This window comes from Marmota marmota, unplaced genomic scaffold (genome assembly GCF_001458135.2).
Source record: "Marmota marmota marmota unplaced genomic scaffold, marMar, whole genome shotgun sequence".
Lineage (NCBI taxonomy): Eukaryota > Metazoa > Chordata > Mammalia > Rodentia > Sciuridae > Marmota > Marmota marmota.
This window is the reverse complement of record NW_026000174.1, coordinates 67,003,619-67,019,199: the sequence shown is the minus strand read 5'-3', so window position 1 is coordinate 67,019,199 and position 15,581 is coordinate 67,003,619. Positions and strand designations below refer to the sequence as shown.

The 15,581-nt window shown below is 55.1% G+C and overlaps 1 protein-coding gene across 9 annotated transcripts in view; it reads left to right on the top strand.

Annotated features, from left to right (window-relative positions):
• The window catches only part of Rasgrp2 (RAS guanyl releasing protein 2), a 14,654-nt gene extending 513 nt beyond the window's left edge, over window positions 1-14,141 (top strand). For 2 of the 9 annotated variants that reach the window (XM_048789092.1, XM_048789097.1), the window contains exons 2-17: window positions 1,747-1,888; window positions 2,576-2,678; window positions 3,195-3,257; window positions 3,613-3,744; window positions 4,512-4,662; window positions 4,849-5,022; window positions 5,164-5,280; window positions 6,218-6,499; window positions 7,264-7,341; window positions 7,799-7,921; window positions 8,223-8,338; window positions 11,572-11,713; window positions 11,954-11,990; window positions 12,360-12,536; window positions 13,741-13,804; window positions 13,951-14,141. In XM_048789092.1, coding sequence (XP_048645049.1) covers window positions 1,816-1,888; window positions 2,576-2,678; window positions 3,195-3,257; window positions 3,613-3,744; window positions 4,512-4,662; window positions 4,849-5,022; window positions 5,164-5,280; window positions 6,218-6,499; window positions 7,264-7,341; window positions 7,799-7,921; window positions 8,223-8,338; window positions 11,572-11,713; window positions 11,954-11,990; window positions 12,360-12,536; window positions 13,741-13,799 — 1,827 coding nt within the window. In that variant the 5' untranslated portion in view covers window positions 1,747-1,815 and the 3' untranslated portion in view covers window positions 13,800-13,804; window positions 13,951-14,141. Of the gene's footprint in view, window positions 1-144; window positions 369-474; window positions 612-633; window positions 1,312-1,395; window positions 1,415-1,436; window positions 1,889-2,575; window positions 2,679-3,194; window positions 3,258-3,612; window positions 3,745-4,243; window positions 4,325-4,511; window positions 4,663-4,848; window positions 5,023-5,163; window positions 5,281-6,217; window positions 6,500-7,263; window positions 7,342-7,798; window positions 7,922-8,222; window positions 8,339-11,571; window positions 11,714-11,953; window positions 11,991-12,359; window positions 12,537-13,740; window positions 13,805-13,950 lie in introns of those variants that run through there. The other 7 variants (XM_048789095.1, XM_015478195.2, XM_015478193.2 and 4 more) reach the window with 7 other exon arrangements.
• Window positions 14,142-15,581: the final 1,440 nt, after the last annotated feature.

The window sequence follows — 15,581 nt, the reverse complement described above, 5'->3', positions numbered from 1 at the left end:
GTGTATAAGAGACAGGAGGAGGGCGCGGCCCCTAGGGTCCCTTGGGGCGGCGCGGCCAGGTTGGGGTGGCGGATGGGTGGGGAGCCTGCGGTCCCTGTTCGGGGTAGGAGAGCTGCATCGCTCTGGACTACCTGCGGGAGGGGGGGCTTCTACAGTGCACCCAGTTCTTCCCTGCTACATCTCTCAGTCTGACCTTTCCCTACTAGTCCCCATTTAACAGATTGGAAAATTGAGGCTGAGAGGCCAAGTGATTCTCAAGGTCACACAGCATGGAAGCAGCAGAGCCATGGGGGGACAGCTCTGGTGACTGCAAGGAAAAGTCAGCTCAGTAACTCCGTAGAGGAGCCCCCCTACACCAGAATGGGGGAGTACGTGAAGGGGCGGGGTACCTTTCTTTGGGGCAAGGCTCTGCCAGGGTCAGGGGAGTCAGGGCGCTGGGGCTGCGGGGCTGGCCCTGGACGCGGATGAAGGGGGAGGGGCGGCAGAATGGGCGTGTGCGCGCCCACGGGGGTGTGTGCCTGTGTGTGGGAGAGTACATGCGTGGAGACATACTGTTTTGCGTGTGTGCACACGTGTGGGGATGTCAGCGCCACTGTGACCAGAAACTAGAGGTTGGTTTGGCTCAAGTGAACAGCAGGTCTGGGAGGCGACCTCGTCCTCGGATTTGAGTTCTAGGGTGGATGAGCTGGGAATGTGTGTGTGCCTGGGGGTTCTCAGTGTAGGTGTGCGCAGGGCGTGGGTGCCATTGTGTGTGAGACAGAGGGTAGGAGACAGGTGCTTTGTGGCCCTGGTGTGTGGGAGATGGGGCTTGCACCTAATGTAGGTCCCTGGCCTCCAGAATATAACTTGGGTATGGAATGAGTGTTTGTCCCTGCATGGGTGCGTCTAGCCCCCGTCAATGACCAAGTTGCTGGTGGTGTCAGGCCCGCAATGGCCACCCCCACAGTGCTAGCGCCCCCTTCTGGGCACCCTGCTCTGTGTGCGCTCACGATTCGCCAGTGCAGAATGAGGACCCAGGGCTGGGGAGGAAGAAGGCCCTGAGGAAGGGCTGAGCTGGGACCCCTGGGGCCTTCATGGAGTTGACTAGGGAGCGCGCGGTTCCCAGGCTTAGGCTTCCCGCTGACGCCTCCGGGCTGGAGCCGCCCCCCCACAGGAATGTTCCTCGGCACTACAGCCCGCCTCCCCAAGGGCAGGCCCCTGGGGGACGCCTCAGCCCCGCCTCCCCTCGCCGGGCGCCTAGGAGGGGGCGACGCGGGCAGGACGCCTGGGTTCTCTCCTCACCCTCCCATCCCAGGGAGAAATTCCTCCGAGGTCCCCTCAGGCTCTGGGTTCCCAAAATAACCCTGCGGGGGAAGGGAAGCTGTGGAGGGAGGGAAGCGGGAGGGGCGCACAGCCGAGCTGCGGGGTGCTGCAGGTGCTTCTGGGGAGCAGGCGCGAGAAGAGGGCCTGAAGGGGGCTGGGACACCAACCAACTAACCCCAGGAGTCCGGGATGGTCCTCATCCCCGTGGAGCCCTTAGACCCTCCCGCGACTCGGAGGGTGGGCCGGAAGCCTCTCTGCGGGTCCATTTCCCAACTAGAGGGTTGCACCATCCTGGGCCCTGACCGTTTACCCCGGGGGTGGCCGCGGAAGACTACTCCGCCCCTGCCAGCAGGGGGCGTGCCCGCCCCGCCCCGTTCCTGCCTCCGGGCCGCTCCCCTGGTTTGCGCCTCCGCAGACTCCCGCTTTGCCTTTCTCCTGGGACAGGATCGGTCTGAGCCCCTTGGGGAAGCTTCCGGAGCGTAGCCTGGGTCCAGCCCACCGGCCCCGGCAGCCATGGCGGGCACCCTGGACCTCGACAAGGGCTGCACAGTGGAGGAGCTGCTCCGCGGCTGCATCGAAGCCTTTGGTGAGTGGCAGGGAAGGCACAGTCCCGAGCCTAAGCCCGCGCCCCTACTTTCCAGGGCAGACCCTTGGCTAGGACCCACCCACCCTTCCCATCCTGCAGCCTCCTTAATGGAAGCCTGTCTTTATCACAGGGCCGAGAGGTGCCCACCCTTCAACCAGATGAATGTTTCCCTTCTTCAGTCTTCCTGAGCCTGCAGCGAAGGGGGCGAAGGGAGGGCCAGGGTCCCAGACTTTGATACACGCGGGGACATTATCTCTCTCTCCGCGGGATCCGGAGGAACTTGCTATCTCTGGCCTGGAAGCTGTTTCCGGCAGATGCGGGGGGGGGGGGAGGGGGCGCTGAGCGGGTGAAGGGATGCCCCTTCCCCCCGCGCTCAGGAAATGACCTCTGGATTCTTGACCCCCGGGGAACCCAGGCTCTTTCCGCCCCAGCTGGTTCCCCTCCGGACGATGGACCGGGCTGGCTTGGACGCTCCCTCCGGCTCCTTGGGCACTTTCTTACCCTTCTTTACCCCACCTTTTCTTTTTAATTTGCCTCTTGGTTTCCGGGTTCTGGGAAAGCAGGAGGTTGGCTGGGTCAAGAGTGCAGCCCAAGGGTCCTGATACCAGAGGGTTGCAGGCTAGGGCTTCGGGATCAGAGCTTGAGGACCAAGGGTCAACCGGCTTCTCTTTGACCCTTCCGAGTTAGATGACTCCGGGAAGGTGCGGGACCCGCAGCTGGTACGCATGTTCCTCATGATGCACCCCTGGTACATCCCCTCCTCTCAGCTGGCTGCAAAACTACTCCACATATATCCTTCGCGGGCCTCGCCCAGGCCCCTGATGTTGGAGTCTCTGAGCGAACTCCACTGCGCAGCTTAGATGGAGAATGAGCCTCAGCCCTAGAGTGCAGGCTCCTTGTATATGCCGGGATCCAGGCTTGGCCCTTTCTCCCTCTAGGGTCTAGGTTCTGCAGCTTTCCTCCCATCATAACTCTTGCTGGCCTAGGTCTTGCCCTCACCCTCTCAGAGTCTAAGATTGGCTTCTGATCCTCAACTGGGTGGCCTCTTGCCTCTCAGGGCCCAGGCCCCACTCTCAGCCTCTCGAATAAACTGCCCCTCCACCCCTACCTGTGCCCCTACCAGAGCTCATGCCCCACCCTGAGCATCTTCCCAGAACCCAGGCTCTGCCCTCAGCCTCTTTCCAGAGGGGGCGTCCCATCCCACGCTGCGAGCCCAGGCCCCGCCCCTAGCTCGCTGAGTGCTCAGACCGCCTCTGCCTCCCTTCTTAAAGTCAGGCTCCTTATGTTTTCCTTAACTCCCCTTTACCTACCAACAATCCCGGAAGGACAACTCCAATTCACTGCAGGTGAAAACTTGCCATCTGGTCAGGTGAGTCTTCCTCCAGGGTCCTGGCCCCTTCTCTGGCTCCTTTCTCTCTGTCTTCAGCTGGGCCAGAGGAGGGGACCTCGTGCCCTTGGCTCATGTGGGTTTTAATTCCTGGCTCTGTCCAGATGGGTTCTGCTGCTACAGGCTGTCCGCTTCTTCCACGAGGCCTTTCTCTTCCTTTTTGCTCAGTGCGGGTGGATGTCTCAAGAGGCTCTGTAACCTTGGGGAAGGAAAGAGCTGGGAGAGGGGGAACCCCTCTGTCCCTCTCATTGGAAGACTCCAGTTCCAATGGTGCTGCCCACCTGGGGACAGAGAGCTTGGGAAGCTCTGCCTTGTGTGACTCCGCCCCTCCAACCAGGTACTGGATCTCAGCATTCCCAGCAGAGTTCGACTTGAACCCAGAGTTGGCTGAGCAGATCAAGGAGCTGAAGGCTCTGCTAGACCAAGAAGGAAACAGGCGGCACAGCAGCCTCATCGACATCGAGAGCGTGTGCGTGGGGGGACCTCAGGGGGGAACTCAACATCCTACACCATCTGCACTTAATAATAAATGTCTGTTGAATTGAATGAGTGAGGGTCATGTCACTCTCTTGCTTAAAGACCTTCCATGGCTCCCTGTCGCCTTTGAAATGCCTGTCTGGCCGCGGAGGCCTTTCACGGCCTCCGGCCAGCTTGGTGTTCCTGCCTTATCTCCCACGGCCCACTGCCCATCCCACGCGCCTCATACCTTGGCTACACCGGGTTCATTGCCTGCATCCTTCCCCACCATGGTGCTCCGCTCCTGTCATTGCCCTTGTCTCCTTCTCCGTGCCACCAAGACTTGGCTCAGGTGTGAAGTCTGCAGGCTCTGAGGGCTTGGGCTCTTCCAGGGCAGAGCTTGTTGCTCCCTCCTGTTTCCCATGGCACTCTGGACAGACTCCTGTGCAAAAGCCTCGGTACATGTGTCACGCTGTCCGGTGATCGTGTGTTTCTGTGTCTGTCTCCCTCAGTGGACTGTGAGCTCCTCGAGGGCAGGAACCGTGTCTTGCTCACCTCTGTATCCCAGCGCCTAGTGCAGTGCCTGGCACAGAGTACGTTGTCCATAAATGTGTGTCGAGTGTGTGACAAGGGGGAGATGTGGAAGGACTGGCGGGACGAGGGCCGTTAGTGCCTAGCACAGTGGCTCCCCAGTCAGCCCGAGTGGCGTGTCTGCGTGAGTGTGGGGCCACAGGAGAGGGGGTGTCCCCAGCACAGGGCTCACTTCCCCTGCCCCCTCAGCCCCACCTACAAGTGGAAGCGGCAGGTGACCCAGCGGAACCCCGTGGGACAGAAAAAGCGCAAGATGTCCCTGTTGTTCGACCACCTGGAGCCCCTGGAGCTGGCGGAGCACCTCACCTACTTGGAGTATCGCTCCTTCTGCAAGATCCTGGTGTGGCCCCAGGGCTTGTGGTTGGGGTCAAGTGTGGGCTGGGAAGGGGGCTCCAGGAGGGGCAGGGTCTCGGGGGCAGGATGGGTCACAGGGAAGGCCAGGGGGATTCATCAGAGGAGGGCGAGGCGTGGTCATCTGCAGGGAGAGGGGCCAGCAAGGTGCTGAGGCTGCTCCACCTGCCCCCAGTTCCAGGACTACCACAGTTTCGTGACTCATGGCTGCACCGTGGACAACCCCGTCCTAGAGCGATTCATCTCCCTCTTCAACAGTGTCTCGCAGTGGGTGCAGCTTATGGTCCTCAGCAAGCCCACAGCTCCTCAGCGGGCGCTGGTCATCACACATTTCGTCCACGTGGCTGAGGTGCCCGCCTCTCCCCTATCTCCCCGGCCTCCCTGCGGCTAGGCAGGCCACGTCCATCCTTCATACGCAGCCACCGCCTCCTCCCCACCAAGGCTGCCTCAACTCCTGACTCATTGCCTCCCCTCTCCATTGCCCTCTCAGAAGCTGCTCCAGCTGCAGAACTTCAACACTCTGATGGCAGTGGTTGGGGGCCTGAGTCACAGTTCCATCTCCCGCCTCAAGGAGACCCACAATCACGTTGGCCCTGAAACCATCAAGGTGCCTGGGATGGGGGAGGGCCTGTGCTACGCTCCCCAGTGGTGGGGTCTGAGTGCCACCTTCCTCATTTGACAGTTGGGGAAACTGAGTCTTGGAGGGGTTGCATAATGCTGGTGACAGGGGGGAACTCACAGGTCACCTGACGCCAAAGCTTGTTCTTTCTCCTTTTAAACATAGTGGGTAATATAGACACAGAAAAGCTCATAGAACGTGCGAACAGTTTAAAGAAAAATTATAAAGAAGACACCTGGGTAACCACCCTCCAGGCCAAGGTATAGAGAGCCTTGCCAGGGGTGTAGCTTAGGGGCAGAGACCCTAGCACCTTATTCCCTCGCCATCAGAGGCAGCCAACGTTATGACTTTTGTGACAGTGACTTCACTTTTCTTTGTAGCTTTACATCTAATGGGGATTTGGGGTGCCCCTTTTACAACCTCCTATGAGTCAAATCATGTCCTGTGTTATTTTTTGTCTTTCCCTGTCTTTCCACTGGGGTGGGAGAGTCTTTTCATCCTGTCATATGGAGCAGTCGTTCATGCGTTTTTGTTTTCAGACCGTTTGCTATTGTAAGTCCACCCCAATTTATGCATCTGTTCTGTCATTGGACATTTGGGCGTGTGCCAGTTCTTCCTGTTACCGACTATAGAGCTGGCAGCATCCTCCCAGTTCGTTGGCCTGTGCCACCTCACCTCCCTGAGCCTCAGTTTCTTTTTCCGTTAAATGTTGGTGGCATCCTGTGCCCAGGGCTGGTGTGCAGGTGTGGTACTCGGCAGCAGATGTTGCTTTGAACTCACGAGCAGGTGAAGGGGGATGATAAGGGGAATTTAACCTTTTCTCCATCCGGTGTCCTTGACTCATCTTTTTCCACATCTCCAGGGTGATGTGGGGAGGATGGTCCAGTGTGTGGGGGGGTATGATCTTTTGCCCTTTGTTCCCCAGCTCTGGGAAGGTCTGACGGAACTAGTGACAGCTACAGGCAACTATGGTAACTACCGGCGCCGGCTGGCAGCCTGTGTGGGCTTCCGCTTCCCCATCCTGGGCGTCCACCTCAAGGACCTGGTGGCCCTGCAGCTGGCACTGCCTGACTGGCTGGACTCTGCTCGGACCCAGCTCAATGGGGCCAAGATGAAACAGCTTTTCAGCATCCTGGAGGAGCTGGCCATGGTGACCAGCCTGCGGCCTCCCGTGCAGGCCAACCCTGACTTGCTGAGCTTGCTCACGGTGAGGGGCGGCTCTTGGGCCTGACAGCTGTACCTGGTCCTGGCTGTGGGCTTGGCCTTAGGTTCTGGGTTCTGCTCAAGGAACTGAGATCCTCTTGGGCTCTGGAGCTTGAACTGAGCTGAGATGGGTTGCAGACTATGGTCAGAGCCGGGACCTGAGGTCTCATATTGAGGCAGGCAGGAGGACTGTGGGCTGGCTTGAGGCTGGGCGTGTGTCCTGGGTCCAATTTCTGGAGGTAGATTATGTTCAAAGTCTGGGGTCAAGCTCTGGATTCTGCCAGCAGAGGTAGTTTCTAATATAGTTATTCCTGTCCTCTGAGTGACGTTCTGACCTTGACATTGTACTGTGTCAGGAGATCTAGAGTGGGAATCAGGTTCTGGGCTAGAGCTGGCTAGTTCTGGATGCTGGACTGAGGCTTAAGTGTGAAGGTTTGGAGTGAATTCTTAGTTGCTTCTAGACTGGATGGGCATCAGGGTTGAAACCTGAGCTGGATTCTGGATGAATGTCAGAGTCAGGCTGTTCTGAATTGGCCTCTTGACTAGAGTCTTAGCAGTGCATTGAGTACCCGGTTCAGGGCCAAGCTGTGTTCTGGTCTCTGTGTAGGCTGGTGTGGGGGTTGCTGGGGTGTATTCTAGGCCATGCTTTGTCCTGAGTCTAACTGGGATCTGAGCTGACTGATACCCTCTAGGTGGCCCTGTGACCCTAGACTGGAGCTCCTGAGAGTAGCAGGGACCACAGCATTTGACCAGACCTGTGTACCCTAGGTATCTCTGGATCAGTATCAGACGGAGGATGAGCTGTACCAGCTGTCTCTGCAGCGGGAACCACGCTCCAAGTCCTCGGTGAGGGAGGGGCTGCCTGCTTCCCCACTCTGTCTGTCCCACTGAGAATCCCAGGGTGTGAGGACAAGAAGCCACCTTCTTCTTCTTTTTTTTTTTTTTTTGATACCAGGGATTGAACCCAGGGATGCTTAACCACTGAGCCGCATCCCCAGCCCTTTTTATTTTTGATTTTGAGACAGGGTCTCACTCACTTGCTTAGGGGCTTGCTAAGTTGCTGAGGCTGGCTTTGAATTTGTGATTCTCCTGCCTCAGCCTCCCCAGCCTCTGGGATTACAGGTGTGCTCCACTGCACCTAGCAGGAGGAGCTCTTTGAAACTACCCTACCAACTTGCTTGCCGGACAGAGGAGTTCTGAGCAGGCCTTGGGCAGGTTCCCCTCTCCTCTAAGGATCCCTCTGTTCCCCTGGGCCTTGGCTCTTCCACCTTTGGCCCTAGTATGGTCCTGTCCATTCCCACAGCCAACTAGCCCTACCAGTTGCACCCCACCTCCCCGGCCCCCAGTGCTAGAGGAGTGGACTTCGGCCGCCAAGCCCAAACTGGACCAGGCCCTTGTGGTGGAGCACATAGAGAAGATGGTGGAGGTGAGACTCCCGGAGCCCGAGCCGTGTGGGAAACAAGTCTGCTTGGACGCTGCAGCTAGTAAAGGGCAGTTTTGCTAGAGCTGCCCTGGGAGCCACCACCAGTGCATGTCCAAGGGCCAGTGCTCTGTCCCTAGGAGGCACAAGGCAGAGCAGGCTAGTGCACGGAGCTGAGGTGCAGACGGGGTGGGCGTGTGGACAAGGGAGGTGCCCTTCATAACACAGGTCTGTGGGAAGAGATGGGCCCTGATATTCCTTTTATTCTCCCCACTCCTGCCCCTCATGTCCCTCTGCGTACCCCCAGTCTGTGTTCCGGAACTTTGATGTCGACGGGGACGGCCACATCTCACAAGAAGAGTTCCAGATCATCCGTGGCAACTTCCCTTATCTCAGCGCCTTTGGGGACCTGGACCAGAACCAGTGAGGAGGACTGGGGGCTGGGGGGGCAGGCAGCCCGGCTCCCTTCCCCTAGGGCTTCAGTTTGCTCTGTAGGGTGAGGCCATTGGACCAGATGACCTTGGCCGGGAAGCTGCCCATGCTGGGAGGGGCTCCTCGATTTTTCGTGGGTGGCAGGAGGCTGCCAGCCTTAGAGGGGCAGCTTTACCTCACTAATTCAGACAGAGGGGGGCTCCACCCAAATCTTGCAAAGACTGAGGCTTGGGGTCCATTGCTACATAAATACTATTTTATTTGTGGAGCTTACAGCTGGCAAAAGTGTAGGCAAGTCGAGCTCCTGGGTAGCCAGTTTTAATGAATAGATAAGAAAGGCCTGTAATTAGCAGCACCCACTTGCTTATCCACAATTCATATGCTGACAATTTGGAAAAACATCTGGTTCTCTGAAGTAGGTTAAACATGCCCCCAGCAACCATGTCTATGCCCCATTTTTTGCTGAGCAGGCAAACCCCTAAAGAAAATATCCAGACCATCCTAGGTCCATCATTTATTTTTAAATGTGACCTGTATTTCAAAACTATGTTCTTTTGTTTTTTGTTTTTTGGTTTTTTTGGTTTGTTTGGTACCCGGGATTGAACCCAGCATGCTGTACCACTGAGCTCTATACTTAGCCTTTTTTATTATTTAATTTTGAGATTTGAAACAGGGCCTGGCTAAGTTGCTGAGGCTGGCCTCCAACTTGTGATCCTCCTGCTTCAGCCTCTGGAGTTGCTGGGAGTGTAGGCATATGTCACTGTGCCTGACAGTCTGTCGTTCCATGATTTCCACATGACAATAATCTGAGGTTAAAAAAAAAAAATCAGGTAGTAAGAAGTGAACGTCCCCTCCTCCTCCCCACAGGTGAGCAATGTTAATGGTTGGGCAATATATGTGTCCTTCCAGTCTTTCTTCAGGTTGAAATACATGAAGACTTTGTTTGTGTGGTGTGTGTTTCATGGACAAATAGGATTATAGTATAAATCCAGTTCTGCCAGTGGCTTTGTTGTGGTCGCTTTGTTTCTTGTTCCAGAGCTGAGGCAGCAGCAGTGAGGCTGGGGTCCTTTAAGACCCTGGAGGCCCAGCTCAGCCTTAACTCTACCTCATGCCTGCTTCCCGGGCCTAGTGCCCAGCACCCACTGGGTATCAAGCCCCAGCGGCCAGCTCACAAAGAGGGAAAGCCTGGAAGCTGTGGTTGCAGCTCAGAGGAAGGGTATGTGCTTAGCATGCACAAGACCTTGGGTTCCATTCCCAGGACCCAAAGGAAAAGAAAGACCAGCCTCGCCCTCCCAGGACCAGCCCCGGCTCGCTGCTTCCTCCTGGAGCTCTTTGTTTCTGGAACCTGAGGGTTTCCATGTCGTTCTTGCAAAATCACGTATGCGTTTAAACTTTTTGATATAGTTTTAAGAGCATCTAGGTATCTGTAGCAGTGGGCTTCTCTTTCTTTTTTTTCAATCACCCTCTTGAAGAAACTGTACCCCCCCACCGATTTTTGTCCTTGGTCTTTGTTCCCACTCCATCGTGGACCTCTTTCTGTGTGGATTCATGTAGAACTACCTCATGCTTTAGAGCAGCTGTGGAGTGCTGGCCTGCGTGGCTGGGCCGGCGTTCTCCTACCCATCCTCCTGCTGGTGGCCATGTAGACCGTTCCAGTGTCTTTCTATAATTATACGCCACACTGCTGTGAACATCTTTGTACCCATGCACTCCGGCCAGTATTTCTGTAGGAGAAATTCCTAGAAGTGGGGATAATTGGATCAAAAGATATGCACATTCTAAATTAGGAGAGAGCCTGCCAAGCTGACCTCGCACAAGGTTGTACCAGTCTGCACCCCCATCCGCAGCCTGAGTCCTAACTTCCTTGCCAAGAATGGACGCTGTAATAAGCCCGACAGTCGTGCCAGTCTCATTGGCAAACGGTGTCTTGGATAAATGTGCATTTCTTTAATGTGATTGGGGCTAGCGTCTTTATTTATATGTTTATGGGCCATGTATATTTCTTTTGTTAACTGCCTGTTCATATTCTTTGACCAGTGTCCTACTGGGTTTGTTGGTCTTTTTCTCATTGGTTTTTAGAATCTCTGTTAATGGATATTAACCTTTTGCTGTTGGATGTGTTGAATATTTTCTCCCTGTGTGTCATTTATGTTGTCTCTTTCCATATAAAATTTAAAAAAAATTTTGTGTGTCCAATATGTCAGTCTTTTCCCTTAGGACTTCTTGAATTTGTGTTATGTGTAGAAAGGATTACAACATAATTCTCTTAAATCTTTTCAGATACATGTATACTTTTTATTTTTTTAATCAATGTTCTTCATTCAGTGAGAGTGTAATTTTCACCTGCAGTATGAGGTTGACATGAATTGTATATTTTTCTAAATGGCCAGTTGTTCCCAATGCTCCATGGATTGGAAAGATCACCTGGGTCACATTATGGAACCCCCAACATGGTGGGTGGCAGTTCCAAAACAAGGACCAGCCCTGATGGAAATCACTCTTGGTGGCTGAGGACCTACTATGCACATGGACACTTTTATGTATTATCTCATTTAATTCTCAGGAATCCTACCAGGCATAGGAAGTATGTCCCTGCATAGATAAGGGAAGCAAGGCACAGGGAGATTAACCAGCACAGGTCACATGGCCAGGAGGCAGTCTGGAATTTGAACTGAGGTCTGCGTCCAGAATACATGCTCCTTCCTCCCCTAAAATAAATAAGAAAGGGGGCTCTGCCCTAAACCCTGGGATAGGAGGGAAGCCCTGGAGCAAAGGCGTCTTTCCTGTGGGATTATGCAAGAAAGAGTGAGCCGGTATTGCTTTCCCCAATCTCACCTGGCCCCAGAATGCATGGGAGAGCTCCTGGCGCTCAGGTCTCCCGTCTGACAGGCATTGCGCAGAGCACACTTTGGGAACCACAGGCTGAGATAGATCCCTTGGGGAAGAGCTCAGCCCTCTCAGTTGACCCACCAACTGCGAAGTGTGCAGTCAGGGAGGAGGAAACCCACGCCAGTGACTTGCCAGAGACCACACGACTAGTTAGTGGCAGCTGCTACATCTGTCTAGCTCCTGGTCTAGCTGATTTTCTCTTCCCTGTACCAAAGGTGCAAAACTTGAGTTCCGCGAGGACCTGGTGGCTGGGAGTTCCCCAGGGGGGTGGGGTGGGCGAGGCAGGTGGCGGGCGGTGAGGAGGAGGCCGGAGCTCAGGCGCCCCTCCCCACCAGGGATGGCTGCATTAGCCGGGAGGAGATGGTCTCCTACTTCCTGCGCTCCAGCTCGGTGCTAGGAGGCCGCATGGGCTTCGTACACAACTTCCAGGAAAGCAACTCGTTGCGCCCTGTCGCCTGCCGCCACTGCAAAGCCCTGGTGAGCCCCCCAGCTCCCCAACTCCGCCCAAGCCCCGCCCTCCCTGTCGGCCCCGCCCCTGCCAGAGCCGTCCAGGCCCAGGCAAACCTGGTCAATCCCATCTGCCTCTTCTCCTCTTGTTCTGTCCCGGCCCCCGGGGCCCCCGGGGCCCGAGGCGGGTTCTAAGGCTCTAGTCCCTGCCCTCGGGAAGACCTCACCTCTAAGCCCCCGCTCCCAGCACGGTCTGCTCCTCTATTGCAGATCCTGGGCATCTACAAGCAGGGCCTCAAATGTCGAGGTAAGATGGACTGAATAGCGGGGCTGCTGGGCCGAGGTGTTTTGGAGAACTCGTTTCTGGGTAGGAAGTTGTAGTTTGGTGAAGCAGTTGCCAAGAAGCGACGCACTTTGGAAGCAGCGGGGTATGCTGATGAATGTGAAGGGTTGGCTTTTAAGAGAGTGGCTATTTTGGTGAGGCAGCTGCCTAGGAGCAAAGAACTTTTGAGGGGATAGGCTGGCAATTAGAATGAAAGGAACATCTTGGAAGGGACTCTGATTTTGGTGAGGCGGCTGCTCCAGAGTGAAGGAACCTGGGGAGAAGTGCAGGGCTGCAGGATGGGATGGAGGGTTTTCCCACCAGTGACCGTGGCGGGGTTCTTCCATCCCTCAGCTTGTGGGGTGAACTGCCACAAGCAGTGCAAGGACCGCCTGTCAGTGGAGTGCCGTCGCAGGGCCCAGAGTGTGAGCCTGGAGGGCTCTGCACTCTCCCCCTCCCCCACGCACACCCACCACCGGGCCTTCAGCTTCTCCCTGCCTCGCCCTGGAAGGCGTGGTTCCCGGCCCCCAGGTAAGAGCCTCACATCTGGCTGGCCTGTACAGGGAGGGAGGCCGGGTTGTGGTAGCAGCCTATTAAGCCTATTAATTTATCCAGGAAGGAACTCAGTCCAGAGTTTGCCATTCTCTTATTGCCGTTGGGATTATTAAGAAGCATTGGTAAGGGTGCCAGGAAGGTAGCCACGGAGCTCTTGACCTTCCAAGGCTGGGCAGGAGAGAGACCCTAATTTATAAAGTATGAACTGAAAGAGGCTTCTGTCCTCTTATTTTGTTAGAGGGATTGGCAAAGGATTGGAAGAATCACATGAACCATTTGCCTGCATTTCCTTTTTATTTTTTGGTATTGAGGATTGAACTCAGGCACTCAACCACTGAGCCCCATGCCCAGCCCTATTTTGTATTTTATTAAGTGACAAGGTCTCACTGAATTGCTTAAGGCCTTGCTAAGTTGCCCAGGCTGGCTTTGAACTTGCAATCCTCCTGCCTCAGCCTCCTGAGCCGCTTTTTGACTGAGAGAAAAGTCCCTGGTCCTGATAACCTCCTGGCTGCTTTCTTAGGGTCTCCAGGGTTTTAGATCAGTTGGATGAATGACAGTTTACCAAATGATTACTTTGCTGAGAACCATTTGAACAGCTATGTTAAACTTTTTATTTTTTTTATAGATAGAGAGAGAGCGATAGAGAGAGAATTTTAATATTTATTTATTAGTTTTCGGCGGACACAACATCTTTGTTTGTATGTGGTGCTGAGGATCGAACCCGGGCCACAGGCATGGCAGGCGAGCGCGCTACCGCTTGAGCCACATCCGCAGCCCAGCTATGTTAAACTGAGGTCTAAGGCAGGTGACCATTGCCATTTGCGTTAGCCTAAGTCCTCAAAAACAGAGGCAGGCACAGGGCATTTGTCCTCAAAAATAGAAAAGATAAAACCATTTGCATCGAGCCTTCCAGAAGTGCTGGGGTCTGAAATGTGAAATACACACAAAATTGACATTTAGGCTCATTGCTCAGACAAATCTGTGGCTGTGGTGGAAGCTGCAGCAAAACTAAAACTTAGAAAAAGTGCCTTGAAAATTGGGTCGTTTGGTCATTTAGGGAATTGATTTTTGGTGGATGGATCTGCTTTCCGGATAGGGGGGTGTTTCCGTGAAACAGGGAGGGTTGCACCAGGGATGGGGACTCAGGAGTGGGTTCTGTGAAAACCCTCCCTCCTTGCAGAGATCCGAGAGGAGGAGGTGCAGGCCGTGGAGGATGGCGTGTTTGACATCCACCTGTAAAGATGGTGAGTCCTCCCAGGGTGGCCCTGAGCTCCCCCTGAGGGCAGGAAGCAGGGCAAGGGGCACTGGGAAATGTGCTCCATCTAAATGGTGGCCTGCACCTGGCTGCGGGGGAAGGGGGTGTCCTCACAACTTTTTTTTTTCTTTCCAGCTGTGACTGTATCAAGGACTCATTTCTGCCTCGGAGAAAATATTTGGACCAGAGCAGGGAGCCTGGGGTTCTGGGGCTTGGTGTGAGGGCGGCATGTACTGAGGGCAGGGTGGGGACAGTGTCCCTAAGGTTGTACAGACTCTTGTGAATATTTGTATTTCCAGATGGAATAAAAAGGCCCGTGTAATTAACCTGGACCATCCGAGCCTAGAATCCTGGGGGGCTGTACTTATAGGGCCAGTCTTTTTTTTTTTTTTTAAACCTCATTTTTTTTTTTTTTAGAGAGAATTTTAATATTTATTTTTTAGTTTTCGGTGGACACAACATCTTTGTTTGTATGTGGTGCTGAGGATCGAACCCGAGCCGCACGCATGCCAGACAAGCGCGCTACCACTTGAGCCACATCCCCAGCCCATAGGGCCAGTCTTGTGGCCGGAGAGACATGGGAGATCTGGTTTCATGTGGCTGGAATTTGGGGGAATAGGACCTAAGAACCAGAATACCTTGGAATACAAGAATCTTGGGGAGGGTCTAGAATCTGAGAAGTCCAGAATATTGGGGATTGAAACCTTGAAACTAGTGTGTCTCTGCACCCCAGAACTGCTGGGCCCAGTAGTCACACATAACCAGAGGCTTGGGCCTGTAATCAGAATTACATTGCTTGACAGGTGGCCCTTCAGCCCCTGCTTGAATACTTCTAGCAACAGGGTGCTCACTGCGGGAATCCTGGGAGGGCCAGGGCAGTTTAGCTGCTGTGGGCAGAGGGGCATGCACAGCCACAGGCCCCTGCTGGGCTTGCGTGCCTCCGGGCAGGTGGTGGGGGCACTCCTCAGTCAGGCAGCCTCCTGGCCTGGTGCTGCTGCCAGCCGGAAGGACAGTGACTTCCAGAGGAAATGCATATTGATCCTGTACTCAGCCTCCGGAGGCCTCTCCCAGCCCAGCTCCTCCTTCCCTCCTGAGCTTGCAGCATGGAGGTTTTGGGGGTCACAACTACCTGGAGAAGGCTAAGGCCACTTTTAAGGCTGACTGGGTGCAAAGGGCTGGACAGCAGCTCTGAGAATGGGAGCTACCTCCCCAGGCCCCCCCAAATTGGGGGGTACCCTCCAACTGTGGAATTATCCTGAGGGTGGAGACAGACACTCCCAGCTCCTACCTGTGAAGCAGCTCCCCCGTGAATGCACCCCCAAGGATCCCCCCACTTTGTGTCCCTCTCTAATTTCTCTAACTCACTCTTCCTGGCCTTTTCCTTATTTTGGGTCACCCCCTTCTCTCTCCCTGTCACCTATCTCGGCTTCAGCTCTATCCCTCATTGGGTCCCCTGCTTTGCCCCTGCCTCCGTCCTCAGCCCCCTTCTGCCCTTCCCCCTCTTGAGGCTGTAATATCCGTTTCACGATTTGGGGGCTGAGTTGCTATAACAACAGACGGCGATTGTGTTGTGGAGAGCAGCTAGCTCCTGCACCGCCCGCCAGCCTTCCGTGCCGCCTCCGTCCCTGCAGCCTGGTCGCTCCCCTTCCCACCCCCAGCCCCAGCCCGGCCTCTTCCTAGTGTGTGTGCGTGCGAGTCTGTGGGCTCAGGTCTGCCCCGCCCGGGATGTGACGTGTGCCCATCTTTTCATGGTTGCATGTGTCAGA